This window comes from Mobula birostris, chromosome 14 (genome assembly GCF_030028105.1).
Source record: "Mobula birostris isolate sMobBir1 chromosome 14, sMobBir1.hap1, whole genome shotgun sequence".
In the NCBI taxonomy this organism is placed as follows: domain Eukaryota; kingdom Metazoa; phylum Chordata; class Chondrichthyes; order Myliobatiformes; family Myliobatidae; genus Mobula; species Mobula birostris.
In genome coordinates this window covers 88,166,138-88,187,654 of record NC_092383.1, presented here as the reverse complement: position 1 = coordinate 88,187,654, position 21,517 = coordinate 88,166,138, and the positions used below count along the sequence as shown (strand labels likewise).

The following is a 21,517-nucleotide window of genomic DNA, read 5'->3' as shown; positions in this document are numbered from 1 at the left end:
TTTTCATTTTGACATGAAAGTCTTTTTCTGTAGATGGTGTCAAAAAAGCCAAATAAAATCCACTGTGATTCAATGTTGTTAAAAAAAACATGAAAACTTCCGGGGGGGGTGGGGGGTGAATATCTTTTAATAGGTGCTGTAGATGGAACTAAGTCCACGGCCAGATCAACCTTGATGTTTTTGAATGGCAGAACAGGCTCGATGGGTCAGATGACCTATTCCTGCTCCTATTTCTTATGTTCTTATTAAAAAGTAATAACATTATGGGCTCAATTGAATTGGTAATTAATCTCCAATCTGGAATTAGCCTAATGTCTTCTACCACTACTGCCTAGAAGAGCAGAATTAAACTTCCACAGCATGCTGACTTATTTGCATTTGAGTGGGGTTTGAATGGTTTGGAAAGCTTTTCTATTTGAGTGAGGTGCTGACTTTCCAATTTCCACATGTCTATCCATCTGAAGAGAACGTTTTTAATTGGCCTTAATGAGCTCAGAATGATAAAGCAGCTCACAATCAGCTGGTAAATTAATGGGGGGGGGTGGGATGTAGCAGTTAGCATAACATCATTACAGCGATAACAAATCAGGTTCAATTCCAACCGCTGTCTAAGAAGTTTGTAAGTTTTCCCTGCGACCGTGTGGGTTTCCTCTGGGTGCTCCAGTTTCCCTCCCACATTCCAAAGACATATGGTTTAGGAGGTTAATTGGTGACATGGGTGTTATTGGGCAGTGCAGGCTTATTAGGCCAAAAGGGCCAGTTACCTGTATCTAAATAAATAAAATAAAAACTGTTGTTATTAGATTAGATTCAACTTCATTGTCATTGTGCCGAGTACAGATACAAAGCCAATGAAATGCAGTTAGCATCTAACCAGAAATGCAAAGAATAGCGTTATTTCCAAAATAACTGCAAATAAAAAGCAAGTGCTACAGCGCACAAATATAAAAGTACTGAGACAGTACAATACGGATGCAATACTGCTTAGTGCCGTGATGTGAGGTTCAGCAGGGTCACAAGCTCTTCCTGTGCTTGCTGGTGCGGGAGCGGAGGCTCCTGTAGCGCCTATCGGTTGGGAGGAGAGCAAAAAGTCCATGGTTAGGATGAGATGCATCCATGATAATGCTTTTCGCCCTGCCCAGGCAGCGTTTATAGTAGATGTTCTCAATGGTTGGCAATTGGGTGCCGATAATCTGCTGGGCAGTTTTCACCGCACGCTGGAGTGCTTTCCGGTCTGATACAGGACAATTGCCATACCACACTGAGATGCAGTTGGCAAGTATGCTCTCAATAGTACAGCAGTAAAAGTCCGTTAGTATCCTGGGACAGAGGTGAGCTTTCTTGATGCTCCGCAGGAAATAAAGGCGCTGTTGCGCCTTTTTGACCAGGATGGAGGAGTTTAGGGACCAAGTGAGATCCTCGGAAATGTGGACACCAAGGAATTCTGGTTATGCTTCTGGTATCTCAAGTGTTACAATAGTTCTGAGTGGGAAGATCCAATGAAATCAGGTAGCAACAATTCCATTGCCGATTTATATGCCAGAAGTTTGCAAATAGACATATTCACGTCACAGTGAAAAATCATTTGTGCTGACTAATTTAATTGTGGAGAAAATATGTCAAATTATTTTGTTACTTGGTAAATTGGATTATTATTGTCACTTGCACCAAGGAACAGTGCAAAACTTGCATGTCATACACTTGGGTCAAACCATTACAATACTGCCTTGGCCCCATGGGGATGCTGTTTCGTTTGGCTGTATTCATGTGTCTGGTTGAATAACAATTCAACTTGAACTTGCAGTGTACAGCGTGAAACAATGAGAGTGCAGAATAAAGTATAGATCAAAATCAGATTTATAAGCGCTGATATGTCATTAAATTTGTTACTTTGCGGCAGCAGTACAGTGCAATAAATAAAATATGTAAATTATAATAAATATATTTAAACATTAAACAATGCAAAAAGTACTTTCCTGTCCTGATATTTAGAAATAAATATATAGTTTGTAAAAGTTATCAATGTCCGCAAAAATAAACCCTAGAACACTTTGCTGAACATATTTTTTTGGATTTGTTTGTTAATGTCAGGTGCTTGTTGAGGAAAGCCCAAACCAAGAGCATCTCTCATTAAAAAGAAAAGTTGCATTTGATCTGAGATGGGGTCAACCACAGCATTTCTGTCAAAGCGGATTTCATTGTGGAAGAAGTAACTGGCATACTTTTGCGTATTTGTTCAGGAAGAGTCCAAAAAAATTGAAAATTAGATGTATTGTAATTCTCATAAATGCTGCTGCCCAAGAACCTCGTGGTACACTAAAGCAGTTGAACATGGGATGGTGCATTAACTGTGGGTGCCATTTGTGTCCAAGCAATATTTTGTACATTATCAGTCACTAGCTGACTTCAAAGAGCTTAATACTTAAAGCTTCATAATGTGGTTATTTCCCACAGGACCTCAATAGTACATTGAATCTTGGTGGTAGAATTAGGTTCAACTTTTTTTGACTTGTCAGCCAAATGCTTTGTAAGCAAGTAGCAGAATTTGTTGTCTTGCAGAGCTCTTTGTCTTTTTGTAAAACATCATGGGGACAGTCCTCATTAGAACTAGAGCATACTGATGATGAGAGAGGGGTTGCTGGAGATACCGGGTTAGACACTTATCCTTAGGCACTTGTGCTAAATGCATGGCAGAAAGTGGCTGAATATTGTAATCCGAAATTCGGGGTCTGATGACTTCAGTGGATTTGAATTCTGAAAGGAAGTGTAACGTGCAGTTGCTACCACATTACACATTCTTGGCAGCCAGCCACAGATGCATTTCTATCCCATTGTCCTTTGAATGACGCTGAAGGTCAAATGATTCTAGCACTGTTTCTGAAGTGGTGCAGTCACCCGAGTGTTCTGACTACAAATTCATCCGTCAAAGAATGCCACCAAAATAAGTTGGCTGGCCATTTATCTTGGCAGCTGATTGTGAGAACTTGCTGAAAGTAATTTGTCTGAGAGATTTTCTGTGGGAATTATGCTTCAAATGCCAATAATTAGCAGTAAAGTTCATGGGGATGTCCTAACAATGTAAAAGATGCTATCTAGGTTTTTTTTTGAAGTCTGCACCTGGATTGAGGATAAAAATAAGGTGCTTTTATACCTGCATGTCATATTTTCAACACTGGCCTAAACAGAATTATTGGAAACTGAAAGAATATAAGAAAACATATTGTGTTGACTCATAATCTGTTTTGCTTTTTTTAAAAAGAGATGTCAGCTCTTGTTGCACTCAGGAAACGAGCTCAGGGTGAAAAACCACTAGCTGGAGCTAAAATTGTCGGCTGTACCCACATCACTGCCCAAACAGCGGTAAGCAATGTGCATAAATAGTGGCATTTTAAGTCAGTGACCTTAAGGGTAGCTCTTTCAGCTTGTTTGCCGAGAGAATGAGCATTTGGAATTCTCTACCCCAGAGATTTGTGGAAGTGGATTCATTACACATATTCAAGGAAAAGTTTGCCAGACATTTGAAATGTAGGAGAGTATTTGGGTGTCGTGACTGGGAGAGAATGGTGCAACATTGGATCAACCTTAACTCTAGAACCATGAAGCAAGCTTTGAGAGGCTGATTGACCTACCCATGTTTCATATATTGCTGAGCTGATGCATTTCACAATACAAATGGAAGAACCCCTCAGTTATATCAAAGTGTTGATTATTTATTTGCAAGGCCCAGGGAGAGTTTACTTGAGAATTACATTCTTTAGAAGCTGCAGACTAGCCTGTATCTCTGCCCAGAAATGCTCAAACTGATACCGCTTGCTTTTAAAACCTTATAGAACGACGAACAAATCTTATTGAAAGGCCTAGCTGGAGTGGTTGTGCACAGGATGTTTCCAATAGTGGGAGAGTCTAGGATCAGAGGGCACAGCCTCAGAATAGAGGGACATCCCTTTAGAATAGAGATGAAGAATTTATTTAACCAGAGGGTTGTGAATCTGTGGAATTCATTGCCACTGACGGTTGTGAACACCAAATCATCGGGTATATTTAAAGCAGAGACAGATAGGTTCTTGATTAGTAAGGGTATCAAAGGTTACAGGGAGAAGGCAGGAGATTGAGATTGGGAGGGAAGATAAATCAGCCATGGGCCAATGGACTAATTCTGCTCCCATGTCTTATGGTTTTATGGTCTTATGGATGCTTTGATGTTGAAAATAATGGACTGCATTATCTGCAGCCATAAACAATCCAAAATTAGTCAGTGCTGTCAGAGGTAGAAAAAAAATTCGCTTAAAGAAATTGAATGTGAATGATAGAAGTTTAGAAAATTTATTACTCTGAAATATAGGGTAGGCAGTCAGAATCTTTCTCCTCAAAGCAGCAATGTCAATACTGGAGGGCATGGCTTCTGGCACTGGGGAGATAAAATTTAAGGGTGATTTATGTGGCAGGTTTATCTACACAGAGTGTAGTTGGTGCCTAGTAAGTGCTGCTAGGTGTGTTGGTGGAAGCAGGTACATGGTATTTAAAAAGTTTTTAGATGGGCACATGCATTTTCAGGAAGTGGATTGATGTGGATCATGTGCAGGCAGAAAGTTTTGATTTAATTAGTTTGGCATGAACATCATGGGCCAAAGGACCTGATCCAACACTCTACTGTTCTATGTAATTCTCTGTGTGGCACAATTAATATTAGCTGCTTTCTTATGTGCATGTTGCAGGTCCTAATTGAAACTCTGGGAGCTCTTGGAGCACAGTGTCGCTGGGCTGCCTGTAACATCTACTCCACCCAGAATGAAGTTGCAGCTGCGCTTGCTGAGGCTGGTATGTTCATGTTTTAATTACACATTAGATCACACTTCAGTATTTTTCTTTTTATGCTGCCAACTTGTACATGCCTCATTACATCTCATGCTGTTTTTTCAGTCTGTAAACAGTGCCAGCTAAAGGTAGATTTGGTTCTAACTTGGCTTCTTGTCAAATTTCAGCACTTGCTCTTTTCTGAAGATATTAATATCAATTGCTGAAATATAGAGTCAGTGGAAACTCTGTGCCATCTCCATTCCAGTGGCCATTTTTCACATGGCTCTTTTCCATGAGTTCTGGTGGTGACTCAACCATAATTCTGTATCTGTGGTGGACAGACTTCTGAATTCAGAATCAGGTTTATATTGCTGTCATGTTGTAAAATGTGTTATGAGGCAGCAGTGCAGTGCAATCCATTAAAAAAAAACTGTAAATTACAATAAAAAAAATTCAATTAAGTCGTGCAAGAAGGACGGCACAGTAGCGTAGTGGTTAGCACAACGCTTTACCATACCAGCAACGCGGGTTCAATTCCCGCCGCCATCTGTAAGGAGTTTGTATGTTCTCCCCATGACTGCATGAATTTCCTCCAAGTGCTCTGGTTTTCTCCCACACTCCAAACACTTACCCGGTTGGTTAATCCGTCATTGTCCCATGATTAGCCTAGGATAAAATCAGGTGATTGCTGGGCAGTGTGGCTCAGCTCGAGGGACCTATTCCAAGCTGTATCTCAATAAATAAATAAATTAGAGAGCAAAAGTAATGAGTAATACAAAATGCTGGAGGATTCTTTGGTGAGACCACACCTGGAATATTGTGTGCTGTTTTGATCCCCTAATCTGAGGAAAGACATTCTTGCCATAGAGGGAGTACAAAGGAGGTTCACCAGATTGATTCCTGGGATGGCAGGACTTTCATATGATGAAAGACTGGATCGACAAGGCTTGTACTCGCTGGAATTTAGAAGATTGAGGGGGGATCTTATTGAAACATATAAAATTCTAAAGGGATTGGACAGGCTAGATGCAGGAAGATTGTTCCCGATGTTGGGGAAGTCCAGAACGAGGCGTCACAGTTTAAGTATAAAGAGGAAGCCTTTTAGGACCGAGATTAGGAAAAACTTCTTCACACAGAGAGTGGTGAATCTGTGGAATTCTCTGCCACAGGAAACAGTTGAGGCCAGTTCATTGGCTATATTTAAGAGGGAGTTAGATATGGCCCTTGTGGCTACGGGGATCAGGGGGTATGGAGAGAAGGCAGGTACAGGGTTCTGAGTTGGATGATCAGCCATGATCATACTGAATCCAGGCTCGAAGGGCCGAATGGTCTACTCCTGCACCTATTTTCTGTTATCCCAGGACATCATGCAGCATCTATGGATAGGAACAAACAGTTGACATTTCGGGCCAAGACCCTTCATCGGGTCCTGATATGAATCTCAGTTGGAGGGTATTTGTTTAAGTTGCCAAGACTTACCACTGAGATAATCTTCGCTTGTTTTTTTTAAATACCCTTCCCATCCAATAGTCATTCAGAAAGGAGGCAAATTTAAAATGACGTTGTTACCGGTTGTGCAAGATCTACAAGAAACAGTTGTAGCACCTGTTAAGGTCAATGCAAAATCACCTACCTGAGTTCTGAATTTGCACAGGTTCCTGTTCCCGTACATTCTATAATAGCCCAAAGAAATACTCCTGTTGTCAAACAAGGAACGTAGGTATTCAGGTGCCCCTATGAAATTAGCAGTCAGTAAAATGTCATATTCCAAGTTTTGCCAGTCTTATTGCTGACGAGTTTGAAATGTCCAACACTTCAGGTAAATTTAATGTCTCATTTTGTTTTTACAGCTGCACAGAGCATTTATGCTTGCACGTAGAATTAGAATTCAAGTTTGTTATCACTGACACACACATAAAATGCTGGAGGAACTCAGCAGTCCAGGCTGCATCTATGGGGAAAAAGTACAGTCGACGTTTCCGGCTGAGACCAGTCCTGATAAAGGTGTTGCTTGGATTTCCAGCGTCTGCAGATTTTCTCTAGTTTGTTATCACTGGTGTGTGTTATGGAGCTTGTTACTCTGAGGCAGCAGTACAGTGCCATACATAAGAATTATAAGTTACAGTAAGAATATATAAAAATATAGGTAGTACAAAAAGCGAAATAATGAGGTAGTGTTTGTGGACTGTTGAGAAATCTGGCAGAAGGGTTAAAGCTGTTCTTATAACATCAAGTGTGCAACTTCAAGCTCCTGTACCTCCTCCCTGATAGTAGTAATGTGTAGAGGGCATGTTCTGAATGGTAAGGGTTCTTCATGTTGGATGCCACTCTCCACGGTACTTCTGTAGAAATTTGCTGGAGCTTTTGGTGAAGCACCAGATCTCCTTGAACTTCTAATGAAGTATAGCCACTGGCATTCCTCCTTCATAATTGCATCAGTATGTTGGGTCCAGGATAGATCGTCAGAGATGCTGCTCACCCTTTCCACTGCTGACCCCTAGATGAAGACTGGTGGGTGTTCTCCTGATTTTCCCTTCCTGAAGTCAATGTTAGATTATGAGAAAACTCAGTCCTCTTTTATTGTCATTTAGAAATGCATACATGCATTAAGAAATAATACAATGTTTCTCTGGAGTGATATCACCAAAAACAGGACAAACAAAAGACTAACATTGACAGAACCACATAATTATAACATATAGTTACAGCAGTGCAAAGCAATACCATAATTTGATGAAGAACAAACCACGGGCATGGTAAAAAAAAGTCTCAACGTCCCCGAGTCGATCGACTCCTGAGTCCCCGATAGCAGGCAGCAAAAGGGAGAAACTCTCTGCCATAAACCTCCAGGCACCGTCAACTTGCCGATGTCTTGGAAGCAGCCGACCACAGCCGACACCGAGTCCGTCCGTCCGAAAGCTTCGAGCTTCCGACCAGCCTCTCCTATACAGCCTCCCGAGCACCATCCTCTCCTGAGCGCCTTTGACCTCTCCCCGGCCGCTGAAACACGCAAAGCCGAGGATTTCGGGGCCTTCAGCTTCGGAGATTCCAGTTACCACAGAGTAGCAGCGGCAGTGAAGGGAGCATTTCAGAAGTTTTCCAGATGTTCCTCCGTACTCTCACGTCCGTCTCCATCAAATCAGAATTGTGCACGGTCCCCTACTTGACAGATTCCAGATATTCATCACCGAAGTGGCCACGTGCACTGCGTCACGCCGCCATCTTCTTCTCCTATTCAGTGCACCCTGATTTTTATTTGTACCTACAACACAGTCATGTTAACAATTTCAGCGAACAGCTATGTCATAGTAAATCTATAATCCAATTGTGCCCAGCATGAAAATGTGATTCCTGTGAGTCTTAATGCTTTATTGGGCCTGCAGGGGCTAGTATGCAATAAGCAACATCCATTGACTGAGATGATTGAGACTTAGAATTGTTTTCCTTTGGCAGAAAGTGAGGTACCCTATTTTTGAGGGTGTGAATAGGATTAGTTAACCTATGGTCTGAGTTCCAGCAACAAGCAGCAGCACTGGAAATTTTCCTGGGAATCAGACCAGACTGCCACTTGCTAGGGGAGGAAGAAAGATGGAAAATAAATGACTTCAGTGCATTTCTTCAAGCAGGAATGTTACGTTTCTGAACATAATCCTGAAAGGTAGAACTTTATTCCAATGAATGTTAGAGTTGTTGGCAAATGGGATGAAAAGACTTGGGAGCAGCATTAGGCCAATCAGTCCATTGAGTCTTCTCCAGCATTCAATCATGGGTGATTTATTTTCTCTTACAACCTCATTCCCCTGCCTTTTCCCCGTAAGCTTTGACACCTTTACTATACCTCCGCTTTTAAGTTTCATCATGAAAACAAACCTTCCCTCAGATCATGGCATTCTATGCTGAGAGTACTTTAGCAATCATACAATACTGCTTCTATTTACACTGCTTATAAAAAGTATAAAAAGGATTTAATTTGGCTTTTTTGACACTGATCAGCAGAAAAAAATGCTTTTGTGTCAAAGTGAAAGCAGATCCCTACCAAGTGATCTAAATTAATTACAAATATAAAACACAAAATAATTGATAGCATAAGTATTCACCCCTTCAGGTCACTATTTAGTAGATGCACCTTTGGCAGCAATTGCAGCCTTGAATCTGTGTGGATAGGTCTCTATCTGCTTTGCACATCTGGACACTGCCCTTTTTCCTCATTCTTCTTTATAGAACTGCTTAAACTCTGTCAGATTGCATGGGAATTGTGAGTGAACAGCCCTTTTCAAGCTGGGCTACAAATTCTCAATTGGATTGAGGACTGTACGCTGATTCGGCCGCTCCAGGACGTTAACTTTGTTGTTTTAAGCCATTCCTGTGTAGCTTTGGCTTTATGCTTGGGGTTATTGTCTTGCTGGAAAACAAGTCTTCTCCCGAGTTGCAGTTCTCTTGCTGACTGGATCAGGATTTCCTTGTATTTTGCTGCATTCATTTTACCCTCTACCTTCACAAGCCTTCCAGGGCCTGCTGCAGTGAAGCATTCCCACAGCATGATGCAGCCACCACCATGCTTCACTGTAGGGATAGTGTATTTTTGAAAACAAATCTCCCAAGTTGAAGTTCTCTTGCAGACAGCATCAGGTTTTCATCCAGGATTTCCTTGTATTTTGCTGCACTAGTTTTACCCTTCACAAACCTTCCACGGCCTGCTGTAGTGAAGCATCCCCACAACATGATGTAGCCACCACCACCATGTTTCATGGTAGGGATGCTGTGTGTTTGATGAAGTGTGGCATAGAGTTTAGTCTGATGGGCAAAAAACTCAATTTTGGTTTCATCAGACCATAGAATCTTCTAGCTGACTTAAGGATCTCCCGCATGCCTTCTAGCAAACTCTAACCAAGATTTCATGTGAGTTTTTTTTTCCAACAGTGGCTTTCTCTTTGCCACTCTCCCATAAAGCTGTGACTGGTGAAGCACCCAAGCAACAGTTATTGTATGTGCAGTCTCTCTTATTTCAGCTACTGAAGCTTGTAACTCTTCAGAGTTGTCATAGATCTCTCGGTGGCCTCCCCTCACGGTCATTCAGTTTTTGAGGCTGGTCTACATTAGGCAGATTTGCAGCTGTGCCATATTTTTTCCATTTCTTGATGGTTTACTTAACTGTACTCCAAGGGATAGTCAGTGACTTGGAAATTTTCTTGTATCCATCTCCTGTCTTGTGCTTTTCAATAACCTTTTCATGGAGTTTCTTGGAATTTTCTTTTGCCTTCGTGGTGTAGTTTTTGCCAGGATACTGACTCACCAGCATTTGGACCTTCCAGATACAGGTGTATTTTTACCACCAATCAATTGAAATACCTTGACTGCACACAGGTCTCCAAAAACAGATCTCCATTTAACTCACTATGTGTCTTCTAAACTAATTGGCTGCACCAGTGATGATTTGGTGTGTCTTATTAAGGGGGGGGGGGTTGAATACTTACACAATCAATTAGTTTGTGTTTTGTGTTTGTAATTAATTTACACCATGACATGAGAGCCTTGTTCTGTTGTTCAGTGTCAAAATAAGCCAAATGAAAATCATTGTGATTCAATGTTTTAAATAATAAAACATTATTTCCAGAGGGGGGGGGGGATTACTTTTTATAGGCACTATAGCTGTAGCTAGTGACATTTTAGAAACAAATTGTGTCCATGAACACTGAAATTTGTCGCAGTCAGGAAACTTTAAACTACATTTTGACGTAGGAGTAGAATCATGTCATTTGGGCCATCAAGTCTGTTCCACCTTTCCATCATGGCTAATTTATTACCCCTCTTAATCCCATTCTCCTGCCTTCTCTCTGTAACCTTTGGCTGACTAATCAAGAACCTATTAACCTCCATTTGAAATATACCCAGCGACTTGGCCTCCTCTGCTTTCTATGGCAATCAATTCCAGATTCACCAGCCTACTGCCTAAAGAAATTTCTCCTCATTTCTATTCTAAAGGGACGTCCTTCTATTCTGAGGCTGTGCTTATTCAGTTATGATAAAGTTATCACTGCTTTTTCCGCCCCGATGCCTTGTGCATGGGTAGTTTATGTAATCTTGTTTATAGTGATTCGAGTCCCAGCCGAGGGAATGTGTTGTGTCCTTGAGCAAGGCACTTAATCACACATTGCTCTGCGGCGACACCGGTGCCAAGCTGTATGGGTCCTAATGCCCTTCCCTTGGACAACATTGGTGTCGTGGAGAGGAGAGACTTGTAGCATGGGCAACTGCCGGTCTTCCATACAACCTTGCCCAGGCCTGCGCCCTGGCGAGTGAAGACTTTTCCAGGCGCAGATCCATGGTCTCGCAAGACTAACGGATGCCTTTACTATTGTTTGAATGCTTTAAAACCAACCTCACAACTGCTTTGCCCAAGACCATGAACAATTGTAGAAGGTTGTGAACACAACCCATTCTATCATGAAAACCGGCTTAAACCAGCCTCTCTTCTGTTGATTCTGTCCATGCTTCCTGCTGCCTCAAGGAAACAGCCATCTGCTTCCAGGAACGCTCCCATCCCGGCCCATTCCCTCTTCTCCCCTCTTGCATTGGACGGAAGGTATGAAGTACCTGATAGGATGAACCACAAGACCCAAAAACACCTCCTATCCCAATGTTTTCAGACTTGAACGGACTTTTCATACACCAAAAGATGAACTCTTGGTCTAATTTACCTGAGCGTGGCCCTTGCATTTTATTTGTGTACCTTTAATTAGGTATACCATCATTTGACTGGATGGCACACTAAACAAAACCTTTCAATTTATCTTGGTATATGCGGTAATAATGAGCCAATAACAGGTTTAAATGGACGTCAGAATCTAGTTATGTGGTTTAAGTAGAGAGTTTATTGTGAGTAAAAGTTTAAGTAGGCTAAGTTTCTAATGCAAACTGTATCTTTTTTCCATCTAATGAATGGCTGTTAAATGAAACTGGCAAAAAGAGACTTTCACCTATAGTTTTTCTAATAAGTCTTTAAGGATTTGAAAACAACTGGTTTTCCTTAAGAGATTGTTATCCAAGAGTTTTCTTGTGGTATTTAATAATGGAGTTTATTACTTTGCTGCAATTGAACATTTTTAAAATTTATCACCTTGTTTTAAAATGAACTGTTCAGTTCTGGATTCTAAGTTGAAATAATTCATAAACTTGCTGTTAAATCAGGCTGGGTTATTCATTAGTGACTACTGGGACTGGATGAAAGGATTTTAAAACTTTTCACCCTCAGCCTCTCCATACCTCTTTGGCTCAATAAGACTACAAGAAACAAGAGCAGAATTAGGCTATTTGGCCCATTAAGTCTATCGTCAAATATTGTAGATATATTAAGAGGAATGTATGGTACTGGTAAAAGTACGGTTTATAATAATTCCTTGCTGTGAGAAATTTCAAAGTTGCTTGTGCATACATTTTGTGTTTCTATAATGTCATTGGCTATGGGCAAATGAAAGCAGAACAGTAAGGTTACTAAAATACTCCCATCCCTAACAGGTGTATGTAACAAGTAACAACCAAGACGATGTTAGTCCTGACTAAGGGTCTCAGCCTGAAACATCGACTGTACCTCTTCCTATAGATGCTGCCTGGGCTGCTGCGTTCACCAGCATTTTTTGTGTGTGTTCCCATCCATGACCTGAGCCTTCCCTATCTGCCCACTGAATGTTGTGGTCATGATTCATAGTGTTCTCTTCCCCCTCACAGCAGTTTGTTCTTGGCAAATCAGCTTGAAACTCCTTACTTTTGCTCTTGAACTCTGTATCCAGCCTTTAATCCTCTTTAAGCTTGTTAAAGTTCAAAGCTATCTTTCACCAAATTGTTTTTTTTTCTTCAATCCCCTCCAGGATTTGCTGTGTTTGCTTGGAAGGGCGAGTCAGAAGATGATTTCTGGTGGTGCATCGATTGCTGTGTGAACATGAACGGCTGGCAACCAAATATGGTAAATGAGCCACTTAGAGGGTGGTCAGTATTGGTACCTTGGTCATTCTCCTCCAAACCATTCCATCCACCTACAACTCCGTTTAGGACCATCGCTCTTAAATTCCTTCCTTTTTAACAGTGTTTTTATCTTTAATCAGCTCCACAATCAAAGGAAGCAGTTGTTCCTTGTACAACCTTAATTGTGCTTGGCAAATGATAATTTGATGATTATGGCAATCCTTAAATTAGACCACATGTTGGAAATAGTCCCAGAACTTGAAAGCTCTTGTAGCAGCCAATGATGTCCATCAATCCTGGTTTGAAAGGATTTTATATGATATGTCACTCACTTTTATGCACTGTAGATTGTACGGTTGAGTGAAGCGTAACCAATTTTTAACATAGAATTGTCATTATCTTTGTACCCTGGGGATCTTTCGCTATATTTATAATGACTGTTGCCTTCTTACATTAAGACTTACTTTCTTGAACAATTTTTTGTAATGCAGAGGTTAAAAATGAAGGTGCTTTGTACCTCCATTGAGTAGATTTGTATGAAGCACTGCCACAAGAAAGCAACATCCATCATCAAGGACCCCCCACCACCTAGGCATGTTCTCTTCTCACAATGACCAGGAGGTACAAAATCCTTGGGCCTCACATCACCAGATTCGGGACCAGTTATTATCCTACATCCATCTGGCTCCTGAACCACCTTGGATAACTTCATTCACCACTACTCTGGACTGATTCTACAACCTACACACTCACTTTCAAAGACTTGTTACAATTTGTCTTTGCACTGTTTGTCATCTTTTGCACATTTGTAGATTTTTGTCGATGCATAGTTTTTCATAAAATTCCATTGTAATTTTTCCCAGTAAATGCCTGCAAGAAAATTACTATCAAGGTGGTATATGGTAACTTGTACGTACCTTGATAATAAATTTACTTTGAAGCTTCAACTTGATGCTATGGAGTTACTACTTTTCAGCTGCCAGCAGCATTTTCTTGCAAGAGTTCAAGCCACAAATTGGGGCTATTTCTGTACTCAGAATCCAGAGCTTTAAAGTAAATTATATATTATTGCCCAAACCTTAACCAGTGTTAGGAGCGGCTGAGTGGGAAGCTTTCTAGTTCAGAATGACAACTTTGCATACAAGGGACTTCGTCTTTATTTTGTAGTAATTGTTGTCTTGTTTAAAAATGTGTATAATCTTCAAACCTTCACTTGCACCCCATTCAAGGCCGCTTCAACTCATGTTCTCAGATTATTTATTTACTTATTATTACTATTATTTGTTTTGTATTTGCAGTTTGTCTTTTACACTGATTGTTTTTTAATCGTTTTGTGTAGGTTTTTTAATAGATTCTACTGTGAATACCCACAAGGAAATGAAATTTCTTGTAGTATATACTTGGATAATAAATTTACTTTGAATGTTGATTCCACCCCAGGCAAACTCTGGAAAGGGAACAAAAGTTTGGAGGCTTATGTTTCTTTATAGCAGGGAATAAGCAAAGTGACTACTGTATAATGCAGGGGTTGGGACAAGTTCAACAGCTACATTACAACTAATTTTACAACCCACCTTCATACAGCAGTTTCCCTGGCATCCACACCCATTTGGATTCATAGTGTACCGCAGAACCATGCCAGTACTGTTTGCCTGTGTTTGGCCCATATTTCTCTGAACCTCTTCTGTCCAAGTACATGTCTTTTAAATATTGTAACTGTATCCAGCACTACTGACTTTTTCCGTATACTCGGCATCCTCTGAGGGGAAAGTTTTCCTTCGGGTTACTTTTAAATCTTTCAGTTAGTCCTGACGAAGGGTCTCAACCTGAAACGTCAACTGTACCTCTTCCTATAGATCAGCGGTCCCCAACCACTGGTCCGCGGACCGGTACCGGGCCGCAAAGCATGTACTACCAGGCCGCGAGAAAACGATATGATTTGGCGATATGAGTCAGCTGCACCTTTCCTCATCCCCTGTCACGCCCCCGTTGAGCTTGAACGCATGCGAGGTCATTACCCGCGCGTCATCCGTGTCAGCGCGGGAAGGAGATCAACTCCTCGAGCTTGCAAATGACAACAGGCTGAAAAGTATGTTTGGCATAACATCTCTGCCGGCATTCTAGATCAAAGTCAAGGCTAAATATCCTGAGATAGCCATGAAAGCACGGAAAACGTTGCTTCCATTTCCAACATATCTCTGCAATAAATGCAACGAAAACTACATTGCGGAATAGACTGGACATAAGGAACCCCCTTCGAGTATCGCTGTCTCCCATCACCCCTCGATAGGACCATCTTGTTGCAGGAAAACAAGCCCAGGGCTCCCACTGATTCAGCGATATTGGTGTGTTGCAATGATTTTATATGTTCATATGGGGAAAATATGTGCTGTGTGTTTAATATCCAAACGTTACTTAAAATGTTATGATGCTATTGACTTATATAACCATATAACAATTACAGCACGGAAACAGGACATCTCTGCCCTTCTAGCCCGTGCCGCACGCTACTCTCACCTAATCCCACCGACCTGCACTCAGCCCATAACCCTCCATTCCTTTCCTGTCCATATACCTATCCAATTTTTCTTTAAATGATAATATCGAACCTGCCTCTACCACTTCTACTGGAAGTTTGTTCAACGCTTACTTCAAGCTCCCCTGTCCTCCCCTGATAATTGACTTATCACTATATTCATGCGAGGAAAATATGCGCTGTGTGTTTAATATTAAATTCATTAGATAAACCCTTTTAGAAACGGAATTGAGTGTATTAGCCACTTATCACCTATATTCCAGTTGTCATTAACTCCCCTCACCCTCCCCCCCTGAACAGAATCGCCAAAAACGATTTGTAGAAAAAAATCGGCAGGTAAACGCATGCGCACTGGTGCCCACGCAAGGCTTCATGGTCATTGTAGTCTTTTTCAGGGTAAACACAACGTATTTGACTGCTACTCTTGTCCGTTGGCAACCCTACCCCCCCCCCCCGCCCCGGGTTGGCCGGTCCGCAAGAATATTGTCAATATGAAACCAGTCCGCAGTGCAAAAAAGGTTGGGGATCCCTGCTATAAATGCTGCCTGGCCTGCTGCATTCACCAGCATTTTTTGTATGCGTTGCTTGAAATTCCAGTATCTGCAGATTTCCTCATGTTTGCGTACTTTTAAATCTTTCTCCTTTTATCTTAAATCTATACCCTTTATTTTTATACTCTGCTCCTCCAACCCCTCAGGATTTTGTAAACCTCTAAGGTCACCCTTAATTTTCCTATGCTTCAGGGAAAAGTATCTCCTTATGACTCAAACCCTTCAGTCCCAGTGACATCCTCATGAACCTAGTCTGCCCTCTTTCCAGCTGAATAATGTCCTCTCTGAAACTGGGCCCTGGTTTCTGTAACCCACATTTACAATTCAACAGATCTCCAGCACTGGTCCTCATTCAGAATCTCCTCAGAACCAGCACTATTATCCTGAGGTCCGTTTCATTCTGCTGGGATCATTGCTGCCTCCCTGTGGCCATTCAATGAAAATTCAGTCTTTCAGCAAACACTAACTCTTCCCTGGGTTAGTGTGTTTATTAGAGGTTATGCTTATTCATGTAAAAAAAATGTAGAGAAAGTTAAGTGATATTTTGGAATCTTATATTTGTTATACAATTTATTTTTTGATTCTAACTACTGTATTCTGTATACATCGCTTTTCATTTAAAAATGTAAGATGCTTTAAAATGGCCACTCAATTACAAAAGATAGAATTTTCATTGATTGTGGCCTCTGTATCTATGGTGCAGGTTATGAAAAAATTGCATCCTGAGAACAATATTATGCAGTAACTTATTATAGCTTGTATAACCATTAACATTTCCAAAATTGTCAATGGCAAAGAAGTCGATTACAGAGAAGAGTGACCTTGAAGATAATGCCAGTTTATATTTGGAGAACATCTTATCTTAGAGAATTGTTTTGTGGGATCCAAATAGAGCCTTGTTAATGATCACCTTGGGAAATAAGGCGTGGAAAATTTAACTTTTCCTTCTCCGCTCTATCACTTAACCTTGAGATAATTGTGCTCATTAAGCTAACTTAGTGATACCCAAGCAAGGTCTAGTAATGTCAGAAGTTGAGCAAGTTTTTATTATGAGCTGGTCTCAAATAATAATTCTAGACTACAAAAGCAAAAAAACTATAAACTTAGAAGTATATGAGTTATGAGTTGGCTACTTGACCCCTCAATTTTGTTCTGCTGCTCAAGTAAGTCATTGCTGAGTGAAGTTGCATCTCTTGGATTAAACTGATTAACCCTTTAAGGCAGACGAGGGATTGTTCACCACACTAATTACCTCCAATTGTAAAGAACTTAGCATTGTGCACACTTGGAGATGAGGAGTGGCATCTTTGCTCAACATTATCAGCACTGAAACCAGTTGGGTGCAGGTGAATGCACAATCACTTACTTTTGACCTTATTAGCTGCTAAATTGATGTCTGCATTGGTGCAGCTTAATGCACCCATGCTGAACTTGTCAATTTCATCTACTTTGCTTCCAACTTCCACCCTGCCCTTAAATTCACTTGGTTCACTTCTGATACATCCCTTCCCTTTCTTTCTCTGTCTCTGGAGACAAACTGTTTAACAGCATCTTTTAAACCTACGGATTCCCAGGTTATCTTGACTATACCTCTTCCCACTTTGTCTCCTGTAAAAATCCTGTTCCATTTTCTCAGTACCTTTGTCACTACCACATCTACTCCAAGACTGAGGCCTTCCTCTCCAGAACATCAGAAATGTCCTCCTTCAGAGACCAGGGTTTCCCTTCCTCCACCATTTGATGCTGCACTCACCTGCATCTCCTCCATTTCCTGGACGTTTGCACTCACACCATCTTCCCACCGCCTTAACAAGGGTAGTGTTCCACTTGTCCTCACCTACCACTCTCAGCCTCCACATCCAACACATCATTTGCCACTATTTCTGCCACCCTCAACGGGATCCTTTACTGCTTTGCGCAGGGATCACTTCCTCCGTGATTCCCTTGTTCATCCTGCCCACTGATTTCTGTCCTGGTACATATCCCTGCAAGATGGCGGAGTGCTACACCTGCCCATTCACCACCTCCCTCACCTCCATTCTGGGCCCCAAACAGTCCTTCCAGTTGAGGCAAAACTTTACTTGCAAATCTGTTAGGGTCTTCTATTGTATCTGGTGCTCCTGATGCAGTCTCATCTACATTGGTGAGACCTGACACAGACTGGGGGAAACTCTGCTCTATCTGCCAAAAGCTGAATTTCCCAGTGGCCAGCCATTTTAATTCCTAACCTCATTCCTGTCCCATGGCACCTCGGGGTGGAGGAGCAAATCCTCATATTCTGTCTAGGTAGCCTCCAACCTGATGACATGAACATTGTTTTCTCCTTCCAGTATTTTTCCCCTCCCTGTTACCACTTTTTCTACTCCCCACTCTAGGCTTTTCTCACCCCCCCCCCCCCCAGGGCACTTTTCCTCCTTGCTTTTCTCCCTTGGCCCATTCTCCTCTCCTATCATATTTCTTCTCCAGGCCTTCAGCTTTTTCACTCACCTGACTTTAACTGTCACCTTCTAACTGGTCCTCGTTCCCCTCCACTCACTTTATTCTTCAACTTCCTCACAGACAGGACCCAGGCTATAAAAATAGGGGACAAGCTCTCCTCTACAATCACTCTGAGCACCGGTGCCCCACAAGGCTGTGTACTCAGCCCCCAGCTGTACTCACTGTACACCCATGATTGTGTAGCCAAGTTTCCATCGAACTCAATATATAAGTTTGCTGATGACACAACAATTGTAGGCCGTATCTTGGGTAATGATGAGTTTGAGTACAGAGAGGAAATTAAGAACCTGGTGGCATGGTGCGAAGACAATAACCCATCCCTCAATGTCAGCAAGACGAAAGAATTGGTTGTTGACTTCAGAAGGAGTAGTGGACGGCACGACCCAATTTACATCGGTGGTGCGCAAGTGGAACAGGTCAAAAGCTTCAAGTTCCTCGGGGTCAATATCACAAATGACCTGGCTTGGTCCAACCAAGCAGAGTTCACTGCCTAGAAGGCCCACCAGTGCCTTTACTTCCTGAGAAAATTGAAGAAATTTGGCCTGTCCCTAAAACTCCCACTAATTTTTATAGATGCACCGTAGAAAGCATTCTTCTAGGGTGCATCACAACCTGGTATGGAAGTTGTCCTGTCCAAGACCGAAAGAAGCTGCAGAAGATCGTGAACATGGCGCAGCACATCACACAAACCAGTCTTTCGTCCATGGACTCAGTTTACACCGCATGCTGTCGGAGCAGTGCTGCCAGGATAATCAAGGACATGACCCACCCAGCCAACACACTTTTTGTCCCTCTTCCCTCCGGGAGAAGGCTCAGGAGCTTGAAGACTCTTACGGCAAGATTTGGGAACAGCTTCTTTCCAACTGTGATAAGACTGCTGAACGGATCCTGACCCGGATCTGGGCCGTACCCTCCAAATATCCTGACCTGTCTCTCGGTTTTTTTGCACTACCTTACTTTCCATTTTTGTATTTTCTATTTATGATTTATAATTTAAAATTTTAATATTTACAAATTTTTACTATTTTTAATATTTGTAATCCAGGGAGCGGAAAGCGCAGAATCAAATATCGCTATGATGATTGTACATTCTAGTATCAATTGTTTGGCGACAATAAAGTATAAGTATAAAGTATTCTGGCATCGTCCCTCTTCCTTCGAGGTCCTGAAGAAGGGTCTTGCCTCGAAACATTGCCCCATTCATTTCCATAGATGCTGCCTGACTTGCTGAGTTCCTCGAGCTTTGTGTGTGTGTGTTCGTTCTGGATTTCCAGCATCTAGAATCTCATGTGTTCCTGATTACAGTTGACGTTTTTACTGACTGCATTCTCATACAGAGCCATGGTATCTCTGGCTTTCATTACTCGTAGAGACCCGGCTGCTATCATTCAAGTTTTCACTAGGGAGCACCTTGTTCCTTGTACCTGTTAGTTCAATCCTCACTGAATCTGTCACCTCAGTAAGTTCAACCAGAGCCAGCAAATGTACAAAAGCCCTCCCCACCACTGAGCACAGCAACATCCATCTTCAAGGACCCCCACCATTCAGGAAATCATGCTGTCTTCTCGCTGCTGTCATCGGAAGGAGGTCTCACACTATCAGGTTCAGGAACAGTTATTACCCCTCAACCATCAGGCTCCTGAACCACCATGGATAACTTCAGTCACCTCAACACTGAACTGATTCTACAACCAATGGACTCACTTTCAGAGAATCTACAACTGAAGTTCTCTATATTATTTATTTATTCTTTGTTTTTTTGTTGTATTTGAACAGGTTGTCTTCTTTTGCAAATTGGTTGTTTTTCATTCTCTGTGTATGATCTTTTTCCCCAATGATTCTGTTGTATTTCTCTGTTCTACTGTGAATGCCTGCAAGAAAATTAATCTCATGGTAATTTATGGTGACATATATGTACTCTGATTTACTTTGAACTTTGAATGGCAATCACCTATTTTGGAGAATTCTAGTTTTAGATTCTTCCATGAAAGGGAGAAGGTAGTAATTGTAATGCAATGGGAATCACTGTCAAGGTTATATATCTAGTGTGAAAGCTTAAGTGGTTTTGCCTTGTGGCTTCCATTACTTGGGGCTGGTGGGGGGTTGGTGAAGTTAAGATGATTAAATATGTTGTCAGTGTACCAGATTATTGGCAAAGTTGATGGTGTTTTTTCTCTCTTTTTGCTTCCTTCTAGATTCTGGATGATGGTGGAGATTTGACTCACTGGGTGTATAAAAAATATCCCAATGTGTTTAAGAAGATCAGAGGAATTGTAGAGGAAAGTGTAACAGGCGTTCACAGGTGGGAATAACTGAGATAAAAACATTCAATTTGGGTGACACAGCAGAGACCTGTAAGAATGTAGTTCAGTTCCCACCACGGACTTTATGGAGTTTGCGTGCTATCTCCATGAGCACATGGGTGACTTCTGGGTGCTCTTGTTTCCTCTGGTATTCCAAGAGGTACTGGTTGGAGTTAGCATGCCCACAACTAACTTGGTTGGCAGTGGAAACATGGTGCCACTTGTGGGACTGCCCAGCACCATCCGCGCTGATTTGATTTGACACAAATGACTCATTTCACTATATGCTTGAAGTGCACATGACAAATAGAGTTAATCTTTAATAAATAAAACTTGAATTTGCAGGGGTGTGCTCCACCAGACAAGAGACCTGTAGCAGCTTCAGAGTAGTGAAAATACATAAGCTATGTTGCACAATTTAATTAGGTGTCAGTCCAGGACGTGCTTTCATGTTAACATTATACTACTAGCATGCATTGTAAGTTAGAAACATGGTCTTGAATTAAATTTTTTTTTTTGTCTTATTAATTGCAGATTATATCAGTTGTCCAAAGCAGGCAAGCTCTGTGTCCCAGCCATGAATGTAAATGACTCTGTTACTAAACAAAAGTTTGATAATCTCTACTGCTGCAGAGAATCCATCTTAGATGGGTAAGGTTGTAACAATTTTGTTTGGATATCTTGCATTTTACTGGTACAATTTGGAGAAACTGCTTCCTAAATTTCATTAGCAATTGCTTATATCTTACAAATTGATGCACAATGCAAAATTTTGCCAATTTTAACTACTCTTATGAGGTTGTAGCACACGTATTTCACTCTTTCGTATACAGGATGTAAAATCAAATCAAATCAAGTTTAATTATCATTCA

The 21,517-nt window shown here is 41.4% G+C and overlaps 1 protein-coding gene across 1 annotated transcript in view; it reads left to right on the top strand.

The window, feature by feature from the left end:
- Positions 1-21,517, top strand: part of LOC140210065 (S-adenosylhomocysteine hydrolase-like protein 1) — a 96,404-nt gene that overhangs the window by 51,747 nt on the left and 23,140 nt on the right. The window contains exons 4-8 of the mRNA XM_072278841.1: positions 3,260-3,360; positions 4,716-4,818; positions 12,663-12,757; positions 20,538-20,644; positions 21,180-21,296. Of these exons, the coding sequence (XP_072134942.1) occupies positions 3,260-3,360; positions 4,716-4,818; positions 12,663-12,757; positions 20,538-20,644; positions 21,180-21,296 (523 nt within the window). The remainder of the gene's footprint in view (positions 1-3,259; positions 3,361-4,715; positions 4,819-12,662; positions 12,758-20,537; positions 20,645-21,179; positions 21,297-21,517) is intronic.